The sequence below is a fragment of the Bos indicus x Bos taurus genome, chromosome 29 (assembly GCF_003369695.1).
Source record: "Bos indicus x Bos taurus breed Angus x Brahman F1 hybrid chromosome 29, Bos_hybrid_MaternalHap_v2.0, whole genome shotgun sequence".
In the NCBI taxonomy this organism is placed as follows: domain Eukaryota; kingdom Metazoa; phylum Chordata; class Mammalia; order Artiodactyla; family Bovidae; genus Bos; species Bos indicus x Bos taurus.
The window spans coordinates 25,420,585-25,446,294 of NC_040104.1; the positions used below are offsets into that span (position 1 = coordinate 25,420,585).

Consider the following 25,710-nt stretch of genomic DNA (forward strand, 5'->3'; position numbering starts at 1 on the left):
AGACCAGAGAGTTTGTGATCAGTGCTGAGGGGGTATTGGAAACCAAATACCAAGATGCTAAGGAATAAATGAGTCTTAGTCTTAACAGTTTGGCTCTGAACGAGAGGAGAAGGCTGTAGGTGAATAGCAAGGTTTTGTTTTTGTTTGGTTTTAACACCAACGCAAGCCCAATCATGTGACTCTTATTCTATCTTCCCATAGCTTCATTTCTTTTCCCAAATGCCTGTATAGTCACATTGGAGATGACACATCTGAATCATTTTCACAAATATTAGGCAAAATCCTGGTGATGCTCCCTGTGACTTGAATGGACGAGATGGACACTGACAGTGAATGTCTTGGATGCAGCACACCCAGTATTTCAGGTGCGTTTTAGTCAAGGGGGTTAACAAAGTAATAAACGTCCCCCAAATCTCAGCGGCCTAATACAACATGAGGTTTATGTCTCCCTTTTGTCACAGTCCATTTAGAATTAGCAGGTGTTCTATGCTGGGACCCAAGCTGCTTCCCAGCTAATGGCTCCACCATTTCCTAGGGCCTCAGTGTCCACCAGACTTTCTGTATCCACAGATGTGCCAAAAGAGAGCGGAGACCTTCCTGGGGGTCTTGGGGGCTGGGCCTCCATTGGCCAACTCCGTCATGTGGCCTAGTCGCTGACTGGGAGCCTGGGAAATTCAGTAGAACCATGTGCCCAGGAAGCAGAGGAGAAACACAAACCCTGCCAAACCACAATAAAGTTCTTGCCTTTTTTTTTTTTTTTTTTTCATTTCCAAGCTCCTTTGCTCCCATGTATAGTATCTTCTAAATTTTAGCAGAATTTGCTTTTAGTTCAGCCTACAATCTCTCACACATCACTCACTCCACACGTTTATTAAATGCCTGCTATTTTTTAAGCACAGTGAATGCAAATGTGTCACAGTCTAACAAGGAGGCAGATCGAAGTTTAAAAATTCAATGCAGTGAGACAAGTGCTATGTTCATTACATACCAGCTGTGGGAACACAGAGGTGGATTAATTGGCGTTTGATCTGTGACTTGATTTCTAGGAGTTCACCAGGCTAAGGAGTTGGGAGTGGGTTCCATGTTCTTGGCATTCCAGGCAGGAAGAATAACATTTGCAGAAGCATGATGGGATGGGGGAATTCGTGTATTCGGAAAGCTTTGCATCTTTGAGTGTAGTTGGGCTCACATGGAGGAGATGGTCTGAAGCTAAGTTGAATGAGTTAAGTCCGAGGCAGTTTGTGTCCTTTATATGACACACTGTTACAAACAGAACTGTGCTGCCCACCCTGCCCCCCAAATTCTGTGTTCAGGTCCTAACCCCCAGTATCTCAGAATGCGATGTATTTGCAGGTGGGATCTTTACAGAAATAAGTTTAAATGAGATCATTCAGGTGGTCCCTAATTCGAAATGACTTGTGTCGTTATAAGAAGAGGTAGTTATGATAATTACAAAACAGACACTCATAAAACGAAGGCCATGTGAAGACACAGGGAGAAGACAGCCATCTACAAGCCAGGGAGAGAGACTTCAGAAGACAGCAACTCTGCCGACACCTTAATCTTAGACTTCTAGGCTCTGGAACTGCGAAAAGCAATTTCTGTGGTTTAAGCCATCTATTCCATGGTACTTTGCTACTGTAGCCCCAGCTGTATATCAAAGAGTGGGGATATCATATAAAACATATCAAAGAATGGGGATAGAGGAGGTGTATTCTAGGGACATTTTGAAGTAGAATCAGGGAGGCTTGGGGAATGAGGCAAGGAAGGATGAGGCTTGGGGAATGAGGCAAGGAAGGATGTCAGGGCAGAGCTAAGGATGACTGAAGTTTTTGCTTTTTTTTTTTTTTTTAATTTTTTCTAAAATTTTAATTGGAGGCTAATTACTTTACATTTAGCTTTCAGTCTCCCAGGTGGATGGATCGAGATGCTGGTAACTGCACTGCAGTGGAGGAGAAGGTTGCATTGTCTGGTAAACATTCATGTGTGTGTCACCCCTCAGCAAACCTGGAAGTCCCTGGTACGGGGGGCCTCCTAGTGAAGGGCCAAGGTAGTGTGTGGCTTTTAATGTCACTTCCGATTAAAGAGAATTTGGTTTAATTAATTCAGTTCATCACTGGCATTATTGTTTGATTGACAATGATGGGAACTCTGGAAAAAAGTTTCCAAATCAAAAATACACTGTCCTGGGCGTCCTTCCCAGAGAATTTGGAATGTACAATATATCTATCCTCAGGCTATTTGAACAGAACTCAGTGGCTGAATCACCCCAGCAAGAATCTCTGAGTGAGTGAAGCATACTTGTGTATCACTTGTTTGAAAGTGTAATGGGATGCAACCCCTGCCGGCTGTTTTTCTTTCTTCTTCCTGAACCATTCTATTTATGCCAATCAAACAAAGTGGTTAAATGTATTTGCATTTTGAACGTCAGAAAATAGATAAATAGGTAAATAATGAAGTCAGTATTATGAAAAGCTGGCTTAAAACTCAACATTCAAAAAACTAAGATCATGGCACCCAATCCTATCACTTGATAGATGGGGAAACAATGAAAATAGTGAGAGACTTTATTTTTTTGGACTCCAAAATCACTGCAGATGGTGACTTCAGCCATGAAATTAAAAGATGCTTACTCCTTGGAGGAAAAGTTATGACCAGCCTAGACAGCATAATAAAAAAGCAGAGACATTACTTTGCCAACAAAGGTCCATCTAGTCAAAGCTATGGTTTTCCCAGTAGTCATGTATGGATGTGAGAGTTGAGCACTGAAGAATTGATGCTTTTGAACCATGGTGTTGGAGAAGACTCTTGAGAATCCCTTGGACTGCAAGGAGATCCAACCAGTCCATCCTAAAGGAAATCAGTCCTGAATATTTATTGGAAGGACTGATGGCTGAAGCTGAAACTCCAATACTTTGACCACCTGATGTGAAGAACTGACTTATTGGAAAAGACCCTGATGCTGGGAAAGATTGAAGGCACGAGAAGAAGGGGATGACAGAGGATGAGATGGCTGGATGGCATCACCGACTCGATGGACATGACTTTGAGCAAGCTCTGGGAGTTGGTGATGGACAGGGAAGCCTGGCGTGCTGCAGTCCATGGGGTTGCAAAGAGTCAGACATGACTGAGCAACTGAACTGAACTGAATGAAGTCAGTGCAGGGCTTTGTCCATGACAGCAAGTATGCAGCCCTGAACAAATGCTCATTTTAAAAACATCTCCTTGGGTCTTGGAGCACAGAAAGCCCTACAGTTTAGTCTCATGTTCCATAATTTTTGTCAATCGATTTTCATTTGCTGCAAAGAAATGAGAATTTCATGGTAGTGGTAGAAATGCTGTGATTGTTAAAAGAGGAGGTGAGAAAATACACACGCTTGAGCCGCCAAGGTCTTGCTGAGGAGGCAGAGGCAGACATTTTTAAATGGCTGCATTTCATTTGTGAGGCTGGCAGTTCGACAGGAGAAGTTTTAAGAAAATTGCTAAACATTAGGGAATTGCTCTGGAATGAAAGAAAATCATGCTCGTGTTGTGTTTACCACAGAAGCAGACTCCACATTTTGTTGCCATGTCTGAGTCTTCACGAATGTGTAATATTGCAAAGCCCGTGGTAAGGAGAAAAGGATGAGGTCTTGATTAGTTTGATATTCCTTTTAGAATTCACTGCCACGTTGTCTGTTTCCTCGGGGACCCCCTACTTTCTTCTCCATTCGTGCTAACTAGAAAGAAGCTTAGCTGACAGATTCTAGAAGACTGCTTCCCTCTGCCTGTTGCCTCCTCCTCCTCCTCACTCCTCAGCTGACACCAACATCCTCTGCACAACTTGTTAAAAAACTTTTTTTTTTTTTGAAAATGTCCCCTTATTTGAAAGAAAAGATCCAGAGACATACAAGGTGTCACTTAATTTTTATTTCTGGTCTCTCCCACCCCCAGGTATCATAAATAATAAAGCATTTTGTCTTTGACTTGACTGTTAATAATTTTCTTCCGAAGAGCTCTTCTAACTTCGGGTGAAGACTGTGATCGCTTCTGAGGAGAGATACCATTCAGCCAGCGATGAGAGGAGGTTGGGAAGGGGTTTCCATCTGGGCAGGATTACTTGGGAAATGCTTTAGGCTGGTGAGAGACCTGAGACACGGTGCACACTTCAATCTTTCTTTTCCACTTGGTGTGTAAGGCCCCCAAACCCAATACCTGTAGGGCCGAAGTTTTTGGCATAGCACACTGCGGACGAGAGAAAGAAGGGGACAGGGGAGGATGGGCCGGTCAGCACCATTATTTCAGTTCCCTGTATCTGAGCACAGTTATTTTACCTGGGTCAAGCGTCCTTTTTTTTTTTTTTTCTCCCAGGCATCCTTTTGATAAATGTGTTTATAAGTTACCTTTTAAACAAATTGAATTGTATTTTATATCTGCTTATAAAACTGTTTATGCGCCTTTGCACTCTCCTAAGTGTGTTCAGAGACGTTTTCTCTTGAGTCCCCATAATCTGGCTGCCAGTTGCTTGCCCAGCACCCCCCGCCTCCTGCCTCCCTCCCTGCACTCCAGGTACACACTGCCTAGAATGAGCCACAATGTCCCAGCCTCGGTGCCTCTGCACTCACTGTTCCTGTTCTGGGACACCCCTTCCCAAAGCCAGAGGAAGCTTCTCTCTTCTAAGAACGCTTTTCTGAACCACTGTCTCCCCTGGTGCCCTGCACTGTGTGGCGCAGCACTTGGTAATGCAGTTATTCATACTTCTCTGCAGGTTGATCTCCCTACCAGCTGCTGCAGCATGTTAGAGGTTTCTGGCCCGTGAATGCTGAGGACCCTCTGTATCCTCTACTACCGGGAGCAGGCTGTCCCTGTCAGTTGCTGCATCAGCTTCCACCCAGTCTCATGCTGGGAGAAGCCGGGCCACCTGCAGTCTTGGTTAGCAATGTCCACCCTCTCCCCCCTCCCCAACTCTAACACACACATTCAGAGATCCTGAGAACCCATCATTGGGTGAAAGGGGTGAGGGGACCCTGCGGAGAAGCAGAATAGGGCTAGGAGAGGCTCTGAGGACAGTGCCACGGCCCTAAAGCATCCCCCTTCTTCTCGGCGTCAGGAAGGAGCTAAGCCTCTCTTCCTCTCTGCAAGACAGAGGGATGGTGGAAGCAGTTTGGGGCAGACCTGTGAGGACCAGAAGGCAAACCAGCTTGTCAGTTCTGTGTGATCACTAAGTGACGTGCAACTTCAGAACCAGACATGTCAGGAAGGAAGAGGGGAGGGAGGAGACAGGTGTGTCTTGATGAATTCAGCAGAGGCCAAACAGAGTTCATCCTCCCCAACCTCCCATCACCCCTATCTGCCAGTCATGTGGACAGAGCATTCAGGTTTTGGGAAGGGAATGTGATGAGTCCAGACCTGAGGCCCCTTCCAAGGCCAGTCAGGACACTGCTGCCTCCTTGGCCTCCCTCCTGCCAGGTGCCCAGCTGCCCTCAACTTCCCTGAGCATCTGTAAAGTATCAGGTCCCCCCACAGGCTGCTGTGGAGGGGGGCCAGAGGTGGGTCAAGCGGAAGGTTACTTTCCCTTCAGTGGCTGGCTTTGCCCTGCATCCTGGGAGCCCAAACCTGGATCAGGATGAGAAGCTATGCCTCTAGGCAGGCACAGGCCTCTCAGCAGGGACACAGGTTTCCCTCCCAAGGACCCTCCCTGAGAAAACATCTCAGGAGAGTCTCTGGAACCACTCACCTTTGCAGTAAAGTTCCCCATCTTTGTCAGTGACGTTTGTGGACTCTAGACTCTTCCCACAGATGGCGCAGCGAAAACAGGTCTTGTGCCAAGGCTGTGGGGCACAGGAGAGCAGGACAGTTGGATATTTAATAGGGCAGGCAGAGCATTTGCTTCCTTGTTAAGTCCCCTGACCAGTAGCATATAAAGGAGTGCCCTTGTCTTAATCATTGACCCAACTATTTGGGTCCCAGAATCATTTTTCCAGGGATTTGAGGAAAATGAGATACAGAAAATTGGCCTGTGATTCTTAGGACCCCTAAAGCTGGATTTATCAAAGTGATTTTCATATATATCCCTTCAGAACAGACTAAATAGAAGAGGGATTCCTCTTTCTAGAAGATCAAAAAATAAACTGGAGAGAGGGGAACTTGGACTTGAGGCAGTGGGTAACATACTGAATATAAAATGAAAAAAGAAAGACGAAGAAATGGGCCATCATCTAGGGAATTCAGCCTCATTTTTAACTCTCTGTACCTCCTCTTTTTTTATTGGAGCAAGTTGATTTACAGTGTTGGTTTCAGGTATGCAGCAAAGTGATACATGTGTGTGTGTGTGTGTTCTTTTTCAGATTATTTTCCATTATAAGTTATGAGATACGGAATATAGTTCCCTTGTTGTTTATACAGGTAGGTCCTTGTTATTTAACTATTTTATATATAGTAGTGCCTGTCTGTTAACCACAAACTCCTAATTTATCCCTCCCCACCCTTCCCCTTTGGTAACCAGAGGTTTGTTTTCTGTGTCTGTGAGTCTATTTCTGTTTTGTAAGTGAGTTCGTCTATAACATTTTTTTAGATTCCGCACGTAAGTGATATCCTCTGATACTTGCCCTTCTCTTTCTGACTTAGTGTGATAATCTCTAGGTCTATCCATGGTGCTGCAAATGGCATCGTTTCACTAGATGTCTGAGTAGTATTCCATTGTGTGTGTGTACATTTGTTATCCATTCCTGTGTTGGTAGACGTTTATGTCGCTTCTGTGTCTTAGCTATTATAAATAGTGCTGCAATAAACTTTGGGGCGGATGTATCTTTTTGAATTAAGAGTTTTCATCTTTTCTGACATATGCCCAGGAGTGGGATTGTGGGGTCATATGATAACTCTATTTTTAGTTTTTTAAGGAACTTCCCTACTGTTTCTCATAGTGGCTGTACCAATTTACATTCCCACCAACAGTGCAGGAGGGTTCCCTTCTCTCCACACCCCCTCCAGCATTTGTTATTTGTAGTCTTTTTGGTACTCTCCTTGTATTTCTGATGGAAGAAAGTTGTGTGGCTTAGATGACCCAGAAGATTGCCTGCCTTCTGGGTATCTGCATGTCTCCCATGCACAGCCCAGGGTCCTCACCTGTATTTAAGTGGCCAGTCCTGGGGTGGAGACAGTCCCTATATTTGGAGTCAGACACTCTCTGTGGCCTTCCTCCCCCTGGTTAGTATAAACAGGATCTTTGTCTGTCTTCAGGCTCAAATCCTTGGGTGAGCACCCTGGCTTCAGGCCTGAAACTGGAGCTTGTGGACAAGTGTGGGTTACTGTCTCAGATGTTGAGGACTCTCCCTGTTGCCACAACGTTTCTGAATGAGGATACTTCTAGCTGCTGTGGGGTGTTTGCTGTGTGCATCAGTGTGGCACCAATAGCAGGCTGAGTTATGCAGTGGCCTCGGCTTCCAGAACTGACACTTTTCTGGAAGGATTGTGGACACTGAAGACAAGGGAGCTTGTGTATCTTTGTATCTCCAGAGCTCCTAGCTAGGTGCCTTCCCTCCAGTGAGTTAATGTATATTGCATCAAATTCTACTAGTTCCGGTTTCCTAGGGCACTGCAGGGTGACTGTCACAGTCCAGGAAGGCAGGTGAGGATGAGTGGCTCCTAAGTGGCTCCTGGGAGCTAAGGAGGGTCTGCCTCCCCCTCTCATTCCTCCCAGCCCACGGGGTGGAGGCGGGCACATCCCCATCTGGCTCCTGTGGAAGTCCTTACCTTACCACCTCCCATCACCTTCTCAGCAGCATAGACCGACTTTCCGCATCGAGGGCACTTCTCCGATTCTCCAAACTTCGCAAACTTGGAAGGGTTGCTGCTGGTGGTGGCTGAACGTGCCTGCTTTGGGGACCTGGTGGAAATAGACAAACGAATGAAACCTATAGACTTCCCTTGGCAAATAGTATGAGCTGTGTGACCTTGAGCAAGTTACTAAACTTCTCTGTGCCTTAGACTCCTCATCTGAGAGTGGGAATAGTTACAGTGCCTGGCTCACTGTTGAGAAGGTTTAATGAGGCCAGATAACTAAAGCACTTAGAGCAGCACCTGCCTGGCATGCTGTAAGGGCTAATGAATGTGAGCCAGAATTCATTTACATCTTTCCTTTCTGTTGTAAAGCACTTAGCAAATGTTCCATGTATGTAGCTTGTATTATTGCTATTGTTGTGTTATTATCCTGATTGCATATTTAGGGTTATCTGTACCATCTGCAAACCCACAGGTCTGCTTTCCAAAATGAGTAAAAATATTACAAGGCAAGATAGCATCTTGACAGTTGATACTAAACAAACCATAGTCCAATGAGCTGATGCATTCCTTGTCACAATTCAGATTGTCACCCTGCATCCAAAGGTCACCTGCCCTCTTGAGAGCCATGTCTCAGATAGAGGCACAATAATAACCCTGCGTTTCCTTATCTTTTGGTGTTTCCTTGCACATTTATTGTTTGAGTCTCATCATAACCCTCTAAAGTAGGTAGGAAAAGCTGGAGAGTAAGGGCCAGAGGAGTAACTGCCCAAGGTCAGCAGCTCAAAACTGGTGAAGCTGGGATTAAAGCCAGGTCTCCAGACTCTCTTTCTGTCTGTGCAGCACCCCAGAAAAAGCCCTAGCATAGAAAAGTGAGCTTTGGGTAATGTGAAGCAGAGATTGCAGCTGGTAGCATCTTTCTTTTTTAAATAGCATCTCCAGTTGGAGTTGAGTGATGAGAAAAATTTAAATGACAAATCACACATCCCTGTACTTTTACAGGCTCTACCATGGGCTGCGCTCTTTGAAAGGGACCAGATGACTCTTCAGATGCTATCACTGATCTCTGGGGGACACTGCCTCCACTGGGCTGGGCCTTTCTGCCAGTCCCACTGCAGAGCTGAGCCCGGGTACCAGCTGGCCAGATAGCAGCTGCACGCTGGTGACTGTCAGTCTGTATACTCAGTTTTAGGCTGGAGGTCAGCACGATCATCAAGTAGAACAGACTGGTAGATGGAGGTGGCACAGTGTGAAATCCCTGCTTCCCTAGGATAATGCTAGGGAAACCTCAGCACTGTGCTGGTAACAGACAGGGCAGCTAGGAGACCCGCAGAACAGTCATAATTGATTGTTTACTCAGCACAGTCCATCCCCACAGACCCACTCCCCCCTACAATGCAGACATTAGTCATCTTACAACCCAAGGGGAGAGATCTTTCAGCGACAAACACACAGAGAAGGGCCATTGCGTCCCTGCCGTCTATATGTAATTTACACAGAAATACTCAAAGGGGAAGGAAAGAGACTCCATGCGGTTTTGCAAAGGTCAAACAATAGGACATCTGTACATTCTGGGTTTTCTCTTGACATGCAAACCAAGAGCTATGATATAAAAGTAATTGCCCTTTAGAAAGACAGATAATTTAAAGAGTGTCTTCAGAGAGATGACACATTGTTAGAACTTGGTCAGACTGAGTATTCTGTTGTTGGCAAGTCAACAATGGGGTTCATTCTCCCATCTCCAGAAAACGTTGCCATGGGAACAGAATGACCTACCCTGAGAGCTGGGGCTTTTACTGGCAGGGAGAAGCGGGGCAGTAACTCACTGTTGGAACTGGAGTCCCAGGTGTTCGCCTGTGTCCGTGCTGAGGCAGCCAGCGCCTTGTCCATACCCGATCCCTTTGGGGCCATACCGGCGCCCGTAGCAGACCTTACAGTAGATCTCTGACTCATGAGCTGCCACCGTGGTGCTGTCCAGTGCCTTCCTGCAGGCCACTGCCAGGGAAAGGAGGGTCTGGGAGTTAGGGCCGCGATTCTTCCCTCCTTCCCTGTGCCGCTAGTGCAAGGGGCCCCCTTGCCAAGGACCAAGGAGCCGAGCACAAGGGGCCCCCCAAGCCAAGTACATGACTTTGATTCCTGACCTGTGCATCTGCCCTGAGACATAGGTTTCCAAGACAGTCCTGTTTCACAGATGAGGAAATGGGAGCACAGAGAAGGGAAGTCCTGTTTTCACCGGTGCCCAGCTAGAAAGAGGTGGCAACCAGGACTGGAACCCAGTGTGTGGTCTCAGACCAACTAAGAGTAGTTGTCCTTGAGCGTCTCACCCCAAATGACATCGGGAAGTGTGAGTGTTTATGTGTGGGGGTAAGCAGGGAGTGAGGCAGGGGAGGAACTTATTTTTTTCTTAATCACATCAGAATCAGCACTGAGCAGTTTCTCTATTTAAAATGGACTCTGAAGGGCACTGTGATATTCAGGGAGATAATTCTTGCTGAGACTACTTTTGATCCAGTGCTGGAAGGAGGGGATGTAATGAAAGGGTAGACCTGCTCTTAGGCTTCCATTGACTCAAGTCACTGTATATCACCTAATATAAACTATGGGCGATACTTTACATTAGTATAGTTATTACATATATTATACATAGTACGTAAGACTATTTTTCCAAAAAGAAGATCCATAGAAAATCTTCTATTAACATTTTCAATTAATAGAAAAGTTTTTGTCAACTTGAATAAATAAATGTTTAAGGATGTAAATGAAAATGTCAAATACCCACTTATAATATTTAATAATATAAATAGAAAATATAAAATACATTGCTTTGGAGACATTAGCTTTTTTCTAATCTTACACAAATTCAGGAAACAAATTGCATCCAAATTATTTCTCTGCATCTTCACCTTCAACATCTCCCTTCTCAACAGTGTCTTCCTGAGGCAGCTGACCCAGCTCCCCAGAGCAGCTCATCCCCACGTCTGTCTGTATCTGAGAGGCAACCCTGTCTCCTCGAGCAGGAGGCTGTCACCTTGTGTGTCTCAACAAGAAGTACCTAATAACAATAAAATTAGGGCGGCTTTAAAAGCATATAGGATTTCCACAGCTTAATACCTTGCTGTATCGCGTTGTAATGATGAGCCTTAAAGACTGTTTACGGTGATATGCAGTGCTTATAAGAGTGAGGTCATATCCCCAGGAATAATAATACATGTGCATTCAATTTGTTTGCCTCCTTTTTAGAAAACCAGTTCCATTAAGTGACCTCTATAAGCAATCCAACATTTAATGAGATTGTTTCAAGCTAATATGCCTTTCTCAAATGGTAATTTTTTTTTTTTTTTTAAGTAAGTAATTGAATACGAGAGAGAGAGAAGATACGGTGGTAGAAGAGGTGGGGTTGGCCAGAGGTCGGTGCTTATGTGGCTGGAGAAACAGGCATACGGGAGTTCAGTAAACAATTATGTCAATATTATGTGTGTTAAATTTTCTAATTAAAAAATTTTAAATAAACTGAGAGTCTGTCCTGTAGCATGAGAGACTTTATAAGGCTTTGAAGCCAAGGTGAACCCTTTTTGTGAGGAATAATTTTGGGGGGAAATGCCTTATATTTCAGCATATTAAGTATATATCTATCTTTGCCCTTCTTATCGCTGTCATTCCTAATCTCCAGAACAACTTGTTGAATATTTATAATGTTATAGACTGAGTTCTTTGAGGTAAAAACTATTTTAATATCCCCAGAACACAGCACAGAGCCTAGTCCAAAGTTAGTCCTCTGTAAACATTTGTTGAGTGAATGAGTGAGTGAATTGATGCATGCATGCATGCATGAATATCAGTGACTTGTCCGTGATTACTACTACTACTACTACTAAATCGCTTCAGTCGTGTCCGACTCTGTGCGACCCCATAGACGGCAGCCTACCAGGCTCCCCCGTCCCTGGGATTCTCCAGGCAAGAACACTGGAGTGGGTTGCCATTTCCTTCTCCAATACATGAAAGTGAAAAGTGAAAGTGAAGTATTACACAGCAGTAAATTTCAGAGCCAGCCTCGGATCCCTTTGACCCTACTCCAGTGCTCATTTCCATCACTCCAGGACTTCCTGGCCCCTGTCTTGTCCTAAACAATTCTGTAGCCACTCCCTAGCTTCTGACCAACCTTCACCCCCAGGCGCAGCAGAGTTGTGCTGTGCAATACCATAGCCACCTGTCCACCACATGAAGTAATAATGTGTGTATTGATGACACGTTGAAATTATTATTTTTTATATGTTGGGTTGAATGTTTAAAATTTTCGCCTGTTTCTTTTTATGTTTTTAAAAATAGAGTTACTAGAAAAATTTTCTATATGTGGCTTGCATTATAGTTTTTTTGGATAGCGCTGGTAGGGAGGATTAAGATTTGTCTAGAAGTTTGGAGAACACTGGCCAAGGGACAGACTAAGGTAGACTTTGCCTCTATTTCCAGCAATTACAGAGTGACCTATGGACAGATCAGTCCTGTGATGAAACTATAGAAAAACATGCTCCAGAATCTTCTGTCCACCACTGCTGAAACCTGCTCAGATCCCCATCCCACCCGCGAGTTCTAAGGAGAATATTCAAGGGTTGAAAGGGATGTAAATGCTTGCATCCTTTCTACACGGTCCATTAAAGAGGGCATCTTCCTGCTTCCTGGGAAGGACACCCCTCACCATGGAAAGCATCGCTATCATTGCCTGCTCCCACTCAGATATCCAAGTTGATGGAAGGAGAATAAAGGCCTAGAGAACTGGACTTCAGGTGAAGAACCCCAGCTTTCTTCTTATAACTTGTGTGGCTGGTATAACCATGTCTGTTTTGTAAATGGGGAAATTGAGGCTCACCATGGTGAAATGACTTACGTGGTCACAGTTACAGTGCATGGCAGGGTTCAGACTCAAACCCTAGTCATTTTTACTCCAATTCCAATGTTCTTTCCAGTATTTCTTATCCCTACTCTTTTAAAAGAACATTAGCTATTTTGGACAGAAGTCAGAGGGTTATGGAATAAATCCTCTTGAGCAATGACTTCTGGATAATTGTGATGATAATGGTGAATCTGCTGGATGTGTATGGTGACTTAAAATTAACTACCCATCATTAAAACCTAAAACGTTGGTAGATTTGCCAATCCAATCACTCACAGCAGCATTTTCCCCTGTTCCTCAGTGAGAATTATGTATGTTGTAAGAGGTACAGGATAATGAAAACTTCTGGAGCAGATAAAACATTACTGTTACTGGAGAATGAAGGGTCTCTATGCCCTAACAGATGGAGCACTACCCTTGAAGTTCTATTTGAAACAGTTTGAGGCAGCGTGATGCCTTGTGGCTGCTGGGTAAGACATGGGGATGGATGGAGCACTAGGCGGGGAGAGCGTCTGCCAAATGTCAAGTAAGACTAACCCTTAAGCCAGACCTACTGGAGGGAAGCAAAGAAGGTAAGTGCCCAAAACAGAACTGCTCTCCTACTAGAAGGCAGTCGGGTTGAGGAGACTAGACTGGGATTTGAAGGTACAGACTCTGCTCCTGGCTCTGTTGCAGATGCCTGTGACCTGGGCTTAGACATGAGAAATGACTTGTCCAGAGTCACATGAGTTGGGCAGAGCCTGACTCCTGGGTGGACCACAGAGTCTTAAATGTCCCCCTAGTTTTGACATTTGTGAAACTGTGTCCAACAGGGGACGGTAAAGATTCCCCTTGTCAAGTTGATGGTGCCCCAAATTCTTCCCTTTCTGACCCTTCCAGAATCAGCCCCTGCTGTCCCCTCTCCTGACACTGGTTTTTTCTTAGGAAAGGCCCATCGCAGCTGGCTTCAGTGACTGCTGGCCTGTGGGAACAACCCATTGAGCCAAGTCCAGCCTGGCTGCAGATACGTGATGACTTCCTTTCTCTGCCAAGTCACACTTTGTAAATATCGCCACGGGGTCAGGGTTTTCACCACTGGGAGCTTGTTCTGATTCTGAGCTGCAGGGAAACTGCCTCTGAGCCGGGCACGTGGTTGGAGAAGGGGTGCTTAGGAGAGCACCGTCCCTTCTTTAGGCCATTCCCCAGCGTGGTAGTCCTAACAAGGTCCCGGGGATGCTGATGCGTTGGGACCTGGGGCCATCCGCTGAGAACGGCTGATACACAGTATCTGTGGCTAAGGGTGAGCTCTGGTGTGCCCTTGGTATGCTGAGGGACTGTCATGGTGTTCACATCCAACTCACTGCAGTGGAAACAGGTCTTGTGGAAACTCCTCCCATTGCACTGGATTTCTTCTGCGTGGTAGACGGTCTTTTCGCAGGCTCCGCATTTCGCTCCTCCACCCCAGTTTGGCATCTTGAAGACTCTCTGATCAAGGTCAAATCTAGCAGGATATAAAGCAAATACCCTCAGTTTAGGTGGCCTCCAGAGTGAACCAATCATGGTTGACATATACACATTGCTGCTGCTGCTGCTAAGTCACTTCAGTCGTGTCCGACTCTGTGTGACCCCACAGACGGCAGCCACCAGGCTCCCCCATCCCTGGGATTCTCCAGGCAAGAACACTGGAGTGGGTTGCCATTTCCTTCTCCAAGGCATGAAAGTGAAAAGTGAAAGTGAAGTCTCTCAGTCATGTCCAACTCTTAGCGACCCCATGGACTGCAGCCTACCACGCTCCTCCGTCCATGGGATTTTCCAGGCAAAGTACTGGAGTGGGGTGCCACTGCCTTCTCCGCATATACACACTACTGTATATAAAATAGATAACTGATAAGGACCTACTGTATAACACAGGGAACACCACTCGATACTCTGTAATGACCTGTATGGGAAAAGAATCTTAAAAAGAGTGGATATATTTATAATGGATTCATTTTGCTGTGCAGCAGAAAGTAACACACTGTAAATCAACTATACTTCAAAAAAAAAGAACCAATCCTTAGTAGTCCTGTGGCCTGCAGACCAGGATCAAGCCCCAGTTTGTTGGTGGTTCATTCATTCATTCAGCAAATGGTTACTGTGTGTAAGTCAGCGGATAAGCTCAGACACTTAGAGCAAGCTCTGAGCCAGTCACTTTGCTACTGTGGGTGTCAGTTTCCTCTTTTGTTAAAAATTAATAGTCCCTCTTCCTGTGTACCTCACAGGGTTCTCAGAAAGAATGGATAAACTGGTTTTGTGTATCTGAAATTGTATGCAAATATTCAGTATTGTTATTTTCTTCCATCTAGATGTTTTTAAAACTGTTCCATCAGAAGTGGGAACAACCTATGAAAACCATATCTTATCTAGCTAAGTGTTTTTTGAGTCACCTTGGATCTTGCTAAGATGCAGATTCTGCTTTGGTTGATCTGAGGAGGGGAGGAAGTTCTGCGTGTCTCAGACTACAGGATGAGCTGATGCTGCTAGGAGTGAACCACCCTTTGGTTAGCAAAGCCTTCGCCAGTCATGCGTGTGTGCTGAGTCACTTCAGTCATGTCTGACTCTGTGCGATCCCATGGACTGTATTCCACTAGGCTTCTCTGTCCACGAGATTCTCCAGGCAAGAATACTGGAGTGGGTTGCCGTGCCCTCCTCCAGGGAATCTTCCCCACCCAGGGATCGAACCCACATCTCTTAGGTCTCCTGAATTGGTAGGCAGGTTCTTTACCACTGGTGCCACCTGGGAAGCCCTGATAAAAATACTAATACATATGTAATATTTTAAAACTCTCTTCAGATTCATTTCGTCTACCCATTAATTCCTTTTTAAGAAATATCATTGCCCAGGTAATGAGCTATGTTGGCACCACACTAGATCAGTGGTTTGGAAACCTACCTCCTGCCATTAGGGCTACCGGCAACTTGCCGTGTGCATGGAAATGAACTTCATAGGGTCTCTTTATATCTGTTTTCCCACCTGTGCTATGAAGAGAGTCCTTCTTTTCTTTGCTGCTTCACAGTGTTGTTTAGAGGATGTGCAAGAAGGTACTTATCACTGCTCTCAGGGACAGGTGTGATTCCAGGAGCCAGGTGATGTTCCTGTGAGTCTGCCCACATCCTTTAAGCACCTTCTGTTGCCAGGAGCTGCTGACAGCCAGCCCCAGGCCACCCTTGTCCCCTCACTAGAGAACTATGTTTCAGAGATACCAGGCTAGGAGAGACATCAAGAATTTTTTTTCCTCTTTCCTTCTGTAGACACAGAATGTATAAGAATGTATACAGTGTATAAGAATGAATCCAGTTTTCAGTTTCCCCAGAGCAGAACTAAACTAAGCTATCCATGCTCAGTGAGATCTCTGAAATCCTGTCAGTCCCGGGGCCTGAATTTTCTCTGGGATCCTTTGGTTTGTAAGAATTCTGGTGTGTCATCTTGTCATTGGCACCAAGCACTATCAGACCATTCCAAGTGGCTGCTTCGACTTTCTGCTTCCCTTCCAGGAAGCCAGTCACCTTCTTATAATAGTTGGCGATTAACACTAAAGCTCCTGAGTCACCTGGTATGGATTGTGTCTTCCAGCCTCATAACAGAGACAGGTTTTGCTAAGAAACAGAAGGCAAATAGCAAACAGATCATGGAACCCAATACTAGGACAAAAGGGAAACTCTCCATCTAAATGCTTTACAAGGAGCTTTCCTTTCTTCCAACAACGGGTTAGGTTAGCCAGAAACCTACCCTTCCTCTCAGAGAAACAAGCTCTTCTTTTTATCCAATAAAATCTTAGAAAATATAGCCACACCATGAGGCTTGTGGGCTCTGAATTCCCCAACCAAGGATTGAACCCTGAGCCCTTAGCAGTGAAAGCACCAAGTCCTAACCACTGGCATGCATGCTCAGTTGCTTCAGTCATGCCTGACTCTTTGTGACCCATAGACTGGTAGCCGTGCCAGGCTCCTCTCTCCATGGGATCCTCCAGGCAAGAATACTGGAGTGGGTTGCCTTGCCCTCCTCCAAGGGATCTTCCTAACCTGGGAACTGAACCCACGTCTCCTGCATTGCAGGTGGATTCTTTACGCACTGAGCCACCTGGGAATTCCCCTAACCACTCCTCCAGGAAATTCCCCAAAATGTTTTTTAAAAAGGAAACTTTTAGTGCTATTTCTATAGTTCAGGTTGTTCAATATAGTGGCAAGAGTAATGGATTTTTAGTTGAAAGCCTTGGGGTCAAATCTGCATTCATTCATTCAATCACCATGCGTTTACTACCACCTATCATGTGTCAATGTATCATGTGTCATGTATTGGGCTTCCCTAATAACTCAGTTGGTAACGAATCTGCCTGCAATGCAGGAGACCCAGTTCAATTCCTAGGTTGGGAAGATCCTCTGGAGAAAGGGATAAGCTACCCTCTCCAGTATTCTTGGGCTTCCCTTGTGGCTCAGCTGCTAAAGAATTCTCCCACAATGCAGGAGACCTGGGTTCGATCCCTGGGTTAGGATGATCCCCTGGAGAAGGGAAAGGCTACCCACTCCAGTATTCTAGCCTGGAAAATTCCATGGGCTGTATAGTCCATGAGGTTGCAAAGAGTCAGACATGACTGAGCGAATTCACTTTCACCTTTCACTTTCTGTCATGTGTCAGACACTGCATTAATTTCTTGGTGAGGGAATCAAGGAGGAGAAAGCTTATAAAGATGGGTACTTTGTGTCCCATTCCCTAGCCTTGAGAAGCCTATATTCTAGGAAGATATCTAGGAAGATAGGCAAGAACCAGCATACTCTGTACCAGAAAAGAGTCTTTTGGGATGAGTCGGACACGACTGAAGTGACTTAGCAGCAGCAGCAGCAGCATGCAAATTTAAAGGAGGAAATGACTTAGCCACTTACCTACATTTAGATTGGGGAAGAAAGCAGTGAGTTGTTAGAGGATCACAGAAAACATCACAAAGAGTTTACCAGACAGAGAAAAGGAAAAAGGACATTTCAGGCAGAGAAAAGAGCACACAGAAAGGCTTTGTGATCGTAAAACACCCTGAAAGAGCTCAAATTGTTTATACTTTACTTTCAGGGACAGAATAGACTTTTAATATTGCAACCTCATGTATACACAAGATGAGGCATAAAAAGTAGACATTTGGGGTAATATTTTAGCCAACTTCTTTTTCCAAGATCCATCCTTCTCTGACTAAAGATGATACATTTTTGGAAAAGGGTAGAATCATGTAATTTTCCTCATGTTCGTTTTGATCCTGAGTTTCAACATAATATAAAATAGAGAAGAAATGTAATACATATCTAGAAATGTGACTTGTGAAATTAATGACATGAAAAATTTCAATGAAAACAACCCCAGGTCAAATTTCTCATTTCACATCTTCAATGGAGATTTCATTGGCATGTCTTGCAATTTAATGGGAGACAGAGATACCTCTTAGGGGGATTGTGTGTATGTGTGTGTGTGTTCAGCAGTTGTCTACACATGGTACTTTTCAAAGTAAGTATAAGATTACAGATAATAGCTATTCACAAGGTAATGGAGCCTGCAGAGGTTGTTTTTAAGTGATCATAAATATCTGACATACATTTATCAAGATGTCAGGACACAAAATAGAAATCCATAAGCATTCAATTAAACAGGTGCTCAGGTCCACTTCTAAAGATGGAAGTGTAGCTATGGGGGCTTAACGCAGGAGACATCTCTGATTTCTTCTTTGGATGCTCAAGGCCAAATGGCAGTGTGCGTTGTGAAGCAGCCTGAATGGGAAGACACGGGCTTTAATCTTGACCTTGCGGCCTTGAAAGTGGGTGAAAAATGACAATGTTATGTCCTGCACTTTCCTCACAGGATCCTTGTGAAGGTCATGGAAAGATGATGGAATTTAAAGCAGCATTGAGAAGCTGTTCAATGGCAAGTCATTGTTACTCACTTTATTTCAGGTTATTCAACCTGAATAACCATCTGCTAATTAAGTCACTATGATTTGAAAGAACCTTTAGGTCTTGGGTTACATACCTAACCTCAGCCTCTCGCATGGCTTTGGAATTCCTGTGTCTCAACATTCCCTGAGCCAGGCCTGGAGTGCAAGTTTACTCTGGCAAGGTCCAAGGGATGGGCCACTTGTTTATCAGCATTGCCTGGCACAGGCAAGGGTCACTGAAGGTGGGATACCAAATATAGGCTTGCCCGTCACTCAGCCCCATTTGTCACCTGGATCAGAGTCTCCATCACATCACCTGGCGCTACTCCCTGGGCCAGTCCCAGAGATGGTCTTGTCTGTGAGTCAGGATTAAAATGGGAGACAGTCCGGGATTTAGGAGGATGAAAGAGAATGCCAGACCCTGCCATGTCAACTAGGGAGAGGGTGGACTCCAGACTGCTGAATACCCAGTTCCCAGTGAGAGCTACCTGTGTGGATTTCTTAATGAATAATGCTGTGGAAGAGATTATACTGGAATGCACTATTGTGGGGACTGGAGAAGAGAGTAAGCCAGATGCAGGAGGCCAGAGTTCTAGTTCTGCCTGGCCTTTTCGAAGCTGTGTGATCTGGGAAAGCCATGCAGGCTCTCTGAACGTTAATGTCTCTCTCTAAAACAGGCATGATAATCTCATCTATTTCACTATTTTGGGGAGGATGGTAGTTGTTTGAGTGAGTGAAATTGCAGAGTATTATAAAATGTGAAAGCTGATGAGTCCTGCAATAACTCTAAGTTGTTCACATATCTATCTTAATTTTTTAAAATATTGCTGTACTGTGTATTTTGGGCACATTCTTCCTAATTCAATACTTGCTTTTTCTTTTTTTAAACTACCAACTATAGAGCTGAATGGAGAAGGAGATGGCAACCCACTCCAGTACTCTTGCCTGGAAAATCCCATGGACGGAGGAGCCTGGTAGGCTACAGTCTATGGGGTCGCAAAGAGTTGGACACAACTGAGCGACTTCACTTTCTTCTTTGTTATAGAGCTGAAAGGTGATACCTTAGGGCAAAAGTGGGTGGGGTAGATAAAATAGGTGCTCAGTGATTCTGTTTTTTCTTTATTAGGGGTCCATTAAAGAACCAGGCCACGGGCTTTGAGCAGACACCGCCAGTGACAATGCTCTTTTCATCTCAGTGTTGGTTGTTCTGTTAGAGGCCTGATTCCACATAGTGAGTTAAATTGTCTGCACTGACTGAAGCAAAGATTTGGATCATAGAAACACATATCTGGAATCTAAGTGATAATCAGTACTAATATAATCGTGTTGTTGAGTCAAATTGTCTGGAGCCTGGCCCTTGGACCAGGCCCTGTGGCAAATCTCATTTAATCTTTACAGCCACTCTTCAAGATAGGTGCTTACAACATTCACTTTAGAGACAGAGACAAGGAATCTTGGGGAAATTACATTGCTCAGTGGCTAGTGGTTCTGGCCATACTTGGCTAGTTTGTGTCACATGGCTAGGTTGGAACTTAGGCGGCTCTAACTCCGAAGCTGTGTTCTTCTGTTAACCTTAGCTACTACTTATTGTTTACTGAGTGTCAGTTGCTTTATATATTACTACTTTTAATACAACAGCCCTGTAGAGCAAATGTTGTGATTCCCATTTTGTAGATGAGAAAACCGAGGCACAGAAAGCTAAAGTGACTTGGCTGAAGTCCCATAGCTAGTAAGCAGCAGAACCACAAGTCAAACCCCGTGGAAGCTGGTTCTGTGCCCCATGTCCCTGCTTACAACACACTGGAGAGGGGTCCAGAGTCAGCAACTCCATTAACCAAACTTCACAGGTGTCATCTCTCTGTGGGGCAGAGAGAGTACTCATGGGTGGGAGTAATGGGGTGATGGAATTCAATTCAGTAAAATAAAGGACTTTCCTAGAGTCAGTGCTCCTCACACATGGAAAGGGCTCCTTCGGGACTGGAGGGTTCTTTCTTCCTCTTGACTTAGCTTGGGCTGGATGGCCAAGTGGCTGCAATGTGGTGAAGCCCTTTCAAGGGTACTTCCTGAGACAGATTTAGGAATCTAATTGGTGACTGGAACCTCACCTGGCAGAGAAGCTGCCCAGAGGTATTTCCTCTTAAACACTGCCTCTTTAGTTTTTTCATCCAGGTAAAACAGATAATGTGGGAAAACAAGGGCTTTGGAAAGAACCAAACCAGGGTTCAAGAAGCACTATCTATTCAACTGTGGGCAAAGTACTCAAAATCTTTGAGCTCAATGTCATCATGTACATAAAGAGAGGATGAGAAGGCTTTTCTTAGAAGGTTGTTTTTGGTTAAATAAGACAGCAGTAATAGCAAAGATACTATATATAAATGCTTACACATAGCGGGTGTTTAATAATTTTAGTTGCTTTCATTATTACTGTTAGTGTTTTTAGTCTCCAGTTTTAAAATCCATTTTCTTTTCTTTTTTAAAAATGTATTTATTAGGCTGAGCCAGGTCTTCGATCTTTGTTGCAGCATGCGAGGTCTATAGTTACGGCATGTGGGATCTAGTTCCCCAGTCAGGGGTTGAACCTGGGCCCCCGGCACTGGGAGCACCAGAGCCTTAGCCACTGGGCTACCAGGAAAGACCCTAAAATACATTTTCTTAAATAAATCTTTCCCATTCCTTCTCCATGGCTCTTCTGTTCAGACTGTGAACCCACTCTGTTTCTCAGCCTTCAGAGTGTGCTGTACCCAAGAACAGATGAAGCCTGGCAGCAGGGACAGCACGTTGGCAGAGTCCTGAGCCTGTGCCCTGGGGCAGCCACTTCCTCACTTGGGCAGTTCTGGTGCCTAATACCCGCTGACCTTGCTGGTGCTCTGGACTTGGAAGGGAAGCAGTGAACCCAAACAGAGTGCCCGTGGCCCAGGGAGACCGTGGCTCCCCCTGGGTAGGACACGCAAGGTCGGCAGCTTCCTGCTAAGCTTCTGAGGAGATACATGAAGTCCCCCTTCCAGAGGCCCTTTCTCAAAGTCTGGAGAGCATAAGTCACTTAATCCCAGTACAAAAATACACACAGCTCTTTTAAAATTCAGACAGAGTAGACACACCTGTCCCTCAAACTAAGGCTGTAGCGCACGGGTCATATTCTATCTATTCTGGAATCGTCTCTGAGATGTGGCCGACTGTTACTCTCAGAAACTCGCTTGGTTCTCTCTTGACCTTTATAATTTGTTTTTAAAGACCACGTTGCACCTTAGTTTGCAGCCTGTTCAGCCACTTCCTAGCCATGTGACCCTGAGTGATTACTTTGCTTCTTTGAAGTTTCATTACTTGCTCTGAAGAATGATGTCTTGCAGGACTTTTGGTGACTTTTGGCTACCTGTGTTCCACACCTGCGCAGGGCAGTAAACAACCGACAAATCATGATCCTTCCCCTTGCCCATGATAAGGTCGCTGGTCAGGCTCAGAGAAGCTTCTGTCTTCTTTGGCCCCCAAAATAAGACAATGATTGTCTCTTCTCCCGCTTCCCTTCATTGCAGTGAATAACTGCGATTCTTCACAGTTGAAGGCATCCCATTTCTCTTTGGCTGTGAAGTCCAGCTCTTGGATATAGTACTCCTGAAAATCTGAGTGGCACACTTATAATTGGAAGTCTGCCTGCCTCAGGAGTTCTATTTCCTGTGTATTATATTCCTTGTCTGCATCCTTCCTCTTGTAAAACAGGTTAATCATCTAACTCTTGGTCAGCTTGTTATTTGCTCCGACCTCTATCATCACACTTGTAGTGGCTCAGATGGTAAAGAATCTGCCTGCACATGCAGGAGACCCGGGTTCAATTCCTGGGATGGGAAGATCCCCTGTAGAAGGGAACGGCAACCCACTCCAGTATTCTTTCTTGGAGAATTCCATGGACAGAGGAGCCTGGCAGACTACAGTCCATGGGGGTCACAAAGAGTCGGACACAACTGAGCAACTAACACACTTGTACTTAGCAGGAAATCCTCTTGCAGCCCATGGGGTTTGGCCCTGTGCCTTTTCTCCAAGGCCTTGATTATTTGTACAGTTTTACTAAGCTTACAGACTACTTTCTCATACTTTATTCCATTTGCTTCTAACAAATGCCCTTGGGATAGGTGGCCTAACTTTAATTTTTACTGTTCAGAAATGGAAACTCAGAGAAGTGATATTCAAAGCTAGAATTTGAACTGCCTCTATGGCTGAGGCTCTTCATTTGTTTCTATTTCCTTTTTCAAGTTCGAAGAATTTCTTTCTTTTTTTTTTTAAACATAAACTTTTTTTTTTTTTGGCCACACTGGCTCTTTGCAGCATGCAGGCTGGCACCGTTTTAGTTGCCCAGTGGCATGTGGAATCTTAGATCCCCAGTCATGGATCAAACCCACACTCCCTGCACTGGAAAGCAAATTCTTAACCGCTGGACCACCAAGGAAGTCCCCCAGGATTTCTGAATTTGTATTCTCCCGAGTCTGTCTCCTCGTCTTCCAGGAGGACTGTAGCAATTTGCCTGTTGAAAGATCCTGCTCACTCTTTCCTTCTCCTTCTCTGCCCCCCAGTCCCCTTCCTCCTCCATCTCCAGTGGATGACTTGTGTGAGGGGCTGCAGGGCACCTGTCTGCCCGTTTGAGAGGATTCTGAGCCTGGGGGTCACCTGTACCCCTACCAACAGGCAGGGCTTGTTTTAAGGACTGAGTTGTTTAGAATGGAACTGAAGTCAAGCCAGAAGAGTCTCTGACATTTTCTGGGTCATAAAGAAGTTTTATATGCATTGCGATGAACTGAATATACCCAGTGTTGCAGTTCAATCCCCAAAATATTATAAACTGAGGACATAGGTTTTCCCCATTTTCCTGCCCTTTTTGTATTGATGCCCACCTTTCCTTGCATTCAGGAGACGGCCAGTACAAGCTCATCAATGGCAATGAATTGTAAATTGTACTGCAGAGACAGGGGTCCTCAGACCTGTTCGCCAACCCTTCCTTCTTGAGGAGTCACCACCTTGGCTCAGTGAAGGGAACAGGATTTAGAGGCGGTGGCTCTGATCCTTGAGCAGCGTTTTCACTCGTTTCTCATTCTCAGTCACACTCATGCCTGTCATTCACTGGGATGTAACAACAACAGTAGCAACAGAATCCTGTACTGAAATCTAGAGGAAACAATGGGAATCACCCCTCAAGCCCCAGCTGGGAATGATCTTCCAGTAAACAGAACTTTTAATGGATTTTCAACACAGACGTGTCTTTTGGGGGGGCTTGTTTTGAGTAGTTTCAAATGATTAAGAGCAAGTCTGTTGCTGAACATCCTTGGGATATAAAATCAGTTTTAAATCAATGACTCTTTTGAGTTTTACCAAAGTGCAAGAGAGGATAAGGTGAACTGTAGAAGTCTGAGTCCCTCACTCACACCTTTTGAAAAAGAACAGATCCTTGTATTCTAAGCATTGGAAAGGTGGCTTCTGCTGTATCGTGTCTATTTAACCACTTTGTGCAGGGCTTTACAGTTTAGGAAAATGTCACCACATCCATATTGATCCTGGCAGAGGAGACCAAGACCCCGAGGGCAGGAACTTTCTCAAAGTCACACGTCATTCATTATGTGATCCTAGGACTAGAATGAATGCCTTTTGACTAAGACAATAAGAAACATTATTCCATCAAAATAGTTTTAGACCAAAAATGATCCCTTATTCTCTGTGAGCTTTCCTTGCACCCTCAAATGCTAATCACCCTTTGAGGAGTGTTCTAGACAACTGGGTTTACCCCAGAATCGAGCATAACTTGAGCCTCCTTACACAGAACCAGAGTGGCTGGTGGCGCTTGAAAGAAATACACACTTACTCTATGAAACACACCCTTACTCTATGGACCCTTCCTAGTCCCAACGCGCCCCCAGGCCAGCCCACCCCCAGGCCTGATGCCCTTCGCTCCACTCACCTGTCTGTGTGATCTCTGTCGGCTCAGCTGCATAAAGGGGCTCACGTCTGCTTTAAATACATGGGGGCCGTCACCAGCCTTGGCCTGCGGTTCAGGGAAGGGGAGGGAGGCTGAGGGGAGGGGGTGAATGAGACATGAGTAACACAACTGCTATCAGAGGCTGAAAATAGCTTGTGACCAAAGCCCTGAGTGTCGTTCCCCCCACACCAGCTGCAAGGCCCTTGGAGAACCATATCGCCTGGGTTTTGTATTTGCCAATCGCCTTTGGCACACAGGGATCAATTTGTGGATTGTGCATTTCTGATCAAGTGGTGGGAACAGGAACAAAAGCAAGGAAGGATTTTACACCTAAAATCATTTTTCCCGGCTCTCAGTCCCCTGACCTTCCTGGAAATCGATGCAGAGTACCTGCATATGAATCATGAACCATATCTGGGCGCCCTCTGGAACTCGAAGACACAGGCCACTGTTCTCGTGAAGGAAACTCAGAGCTAAAAATAAGAGTGATGGGTGTCTGGAATGATACTTAGATAATCTCTTCAAAGCAGCTTGGGAAAATAAGGCCAGCTTAATCATTAAAGTCCTGTTACTTCATGGCCCACTATCCTATGAGGATAAGTTTTCTCTCCAAAGTTTTTAGTTACTTTGTTATCTTTTTCAATTTAAGAATTTAACATGGCTGTGCATCCTATTTAAGGGAAGTCTTGACAAGTCTCTATAAACCCACATTGTTTTTGGAGGTCTAATTTCTCACTGCCTGAAGGGCACATATGTTTTGATCAAGCATCAAGGACTTAATGAATGATAGAATTTGATAGCTGACAAGAGGTTCAGAGGTTTAATAGACAAATTGCTTTCTTTTTAATAAATTATATATATATATATGTTATATATACATGTATTTATTTGGCTGTACCAGGTTTTAGTTGCAGCATATGGGATCTAGTTCCTTGTCCAGGGATTGAACCTGGGCATCCTGCATTGGGAGCACAAAGTCTTAGCCAATTTGACCGCCAGGGAAGTCCCAATAGACCAAGTCTTTATGCTATGGCTAAAGAAACAGACGCCTAACTTGTTCAAGGCCAGACCATGAGGTCTGGCCACGAGGTCAAGGCCAGATCTAGGACTTCAGTTCAGTTCAGTTGCTCAGTCGTGTCCAACTCTACGACCCCATGGACTGCAGCAAGCCAGGCTTC

The 25,710-nt window shown here is 44.9% G+C and overlaps 1 protein-coding gene across 1 annotated transcript; it reads right to left on the reverse strand.

Moving 5' to 3' along the window:
* Positions 1-3,887: 3,887 nt before the first annotated feature.
* On the reverse strand, positions 3,888-24,688 carry CSRP3 (cysteine and glycine rich protein 3). Its single transcript, XM_027532269.1, has 6 exons — positions 24,515-24,688; positions 13,987-14,126; positions 9,585-9,753; positions 7,732-7,864; positions 5,717-5,810; positions 3,888-4,224 (listed from the first exon to the last, which is right to left on the reverse strand). Exons 2-6 carry the CDS (start codon positions 14,096-14,098, stop codon positions 4,148-4,150), a joined length of 585 nt encoding a protein of 194 aa, XP_027388070.1. The 5' UTR covers positions 14,099-14,126; positions 24,515-24,688; the 3' UTR covers positions 3,888-4,147.
* Positions 24,689-25,710: the final 1,022 nt, after the last annotated feature.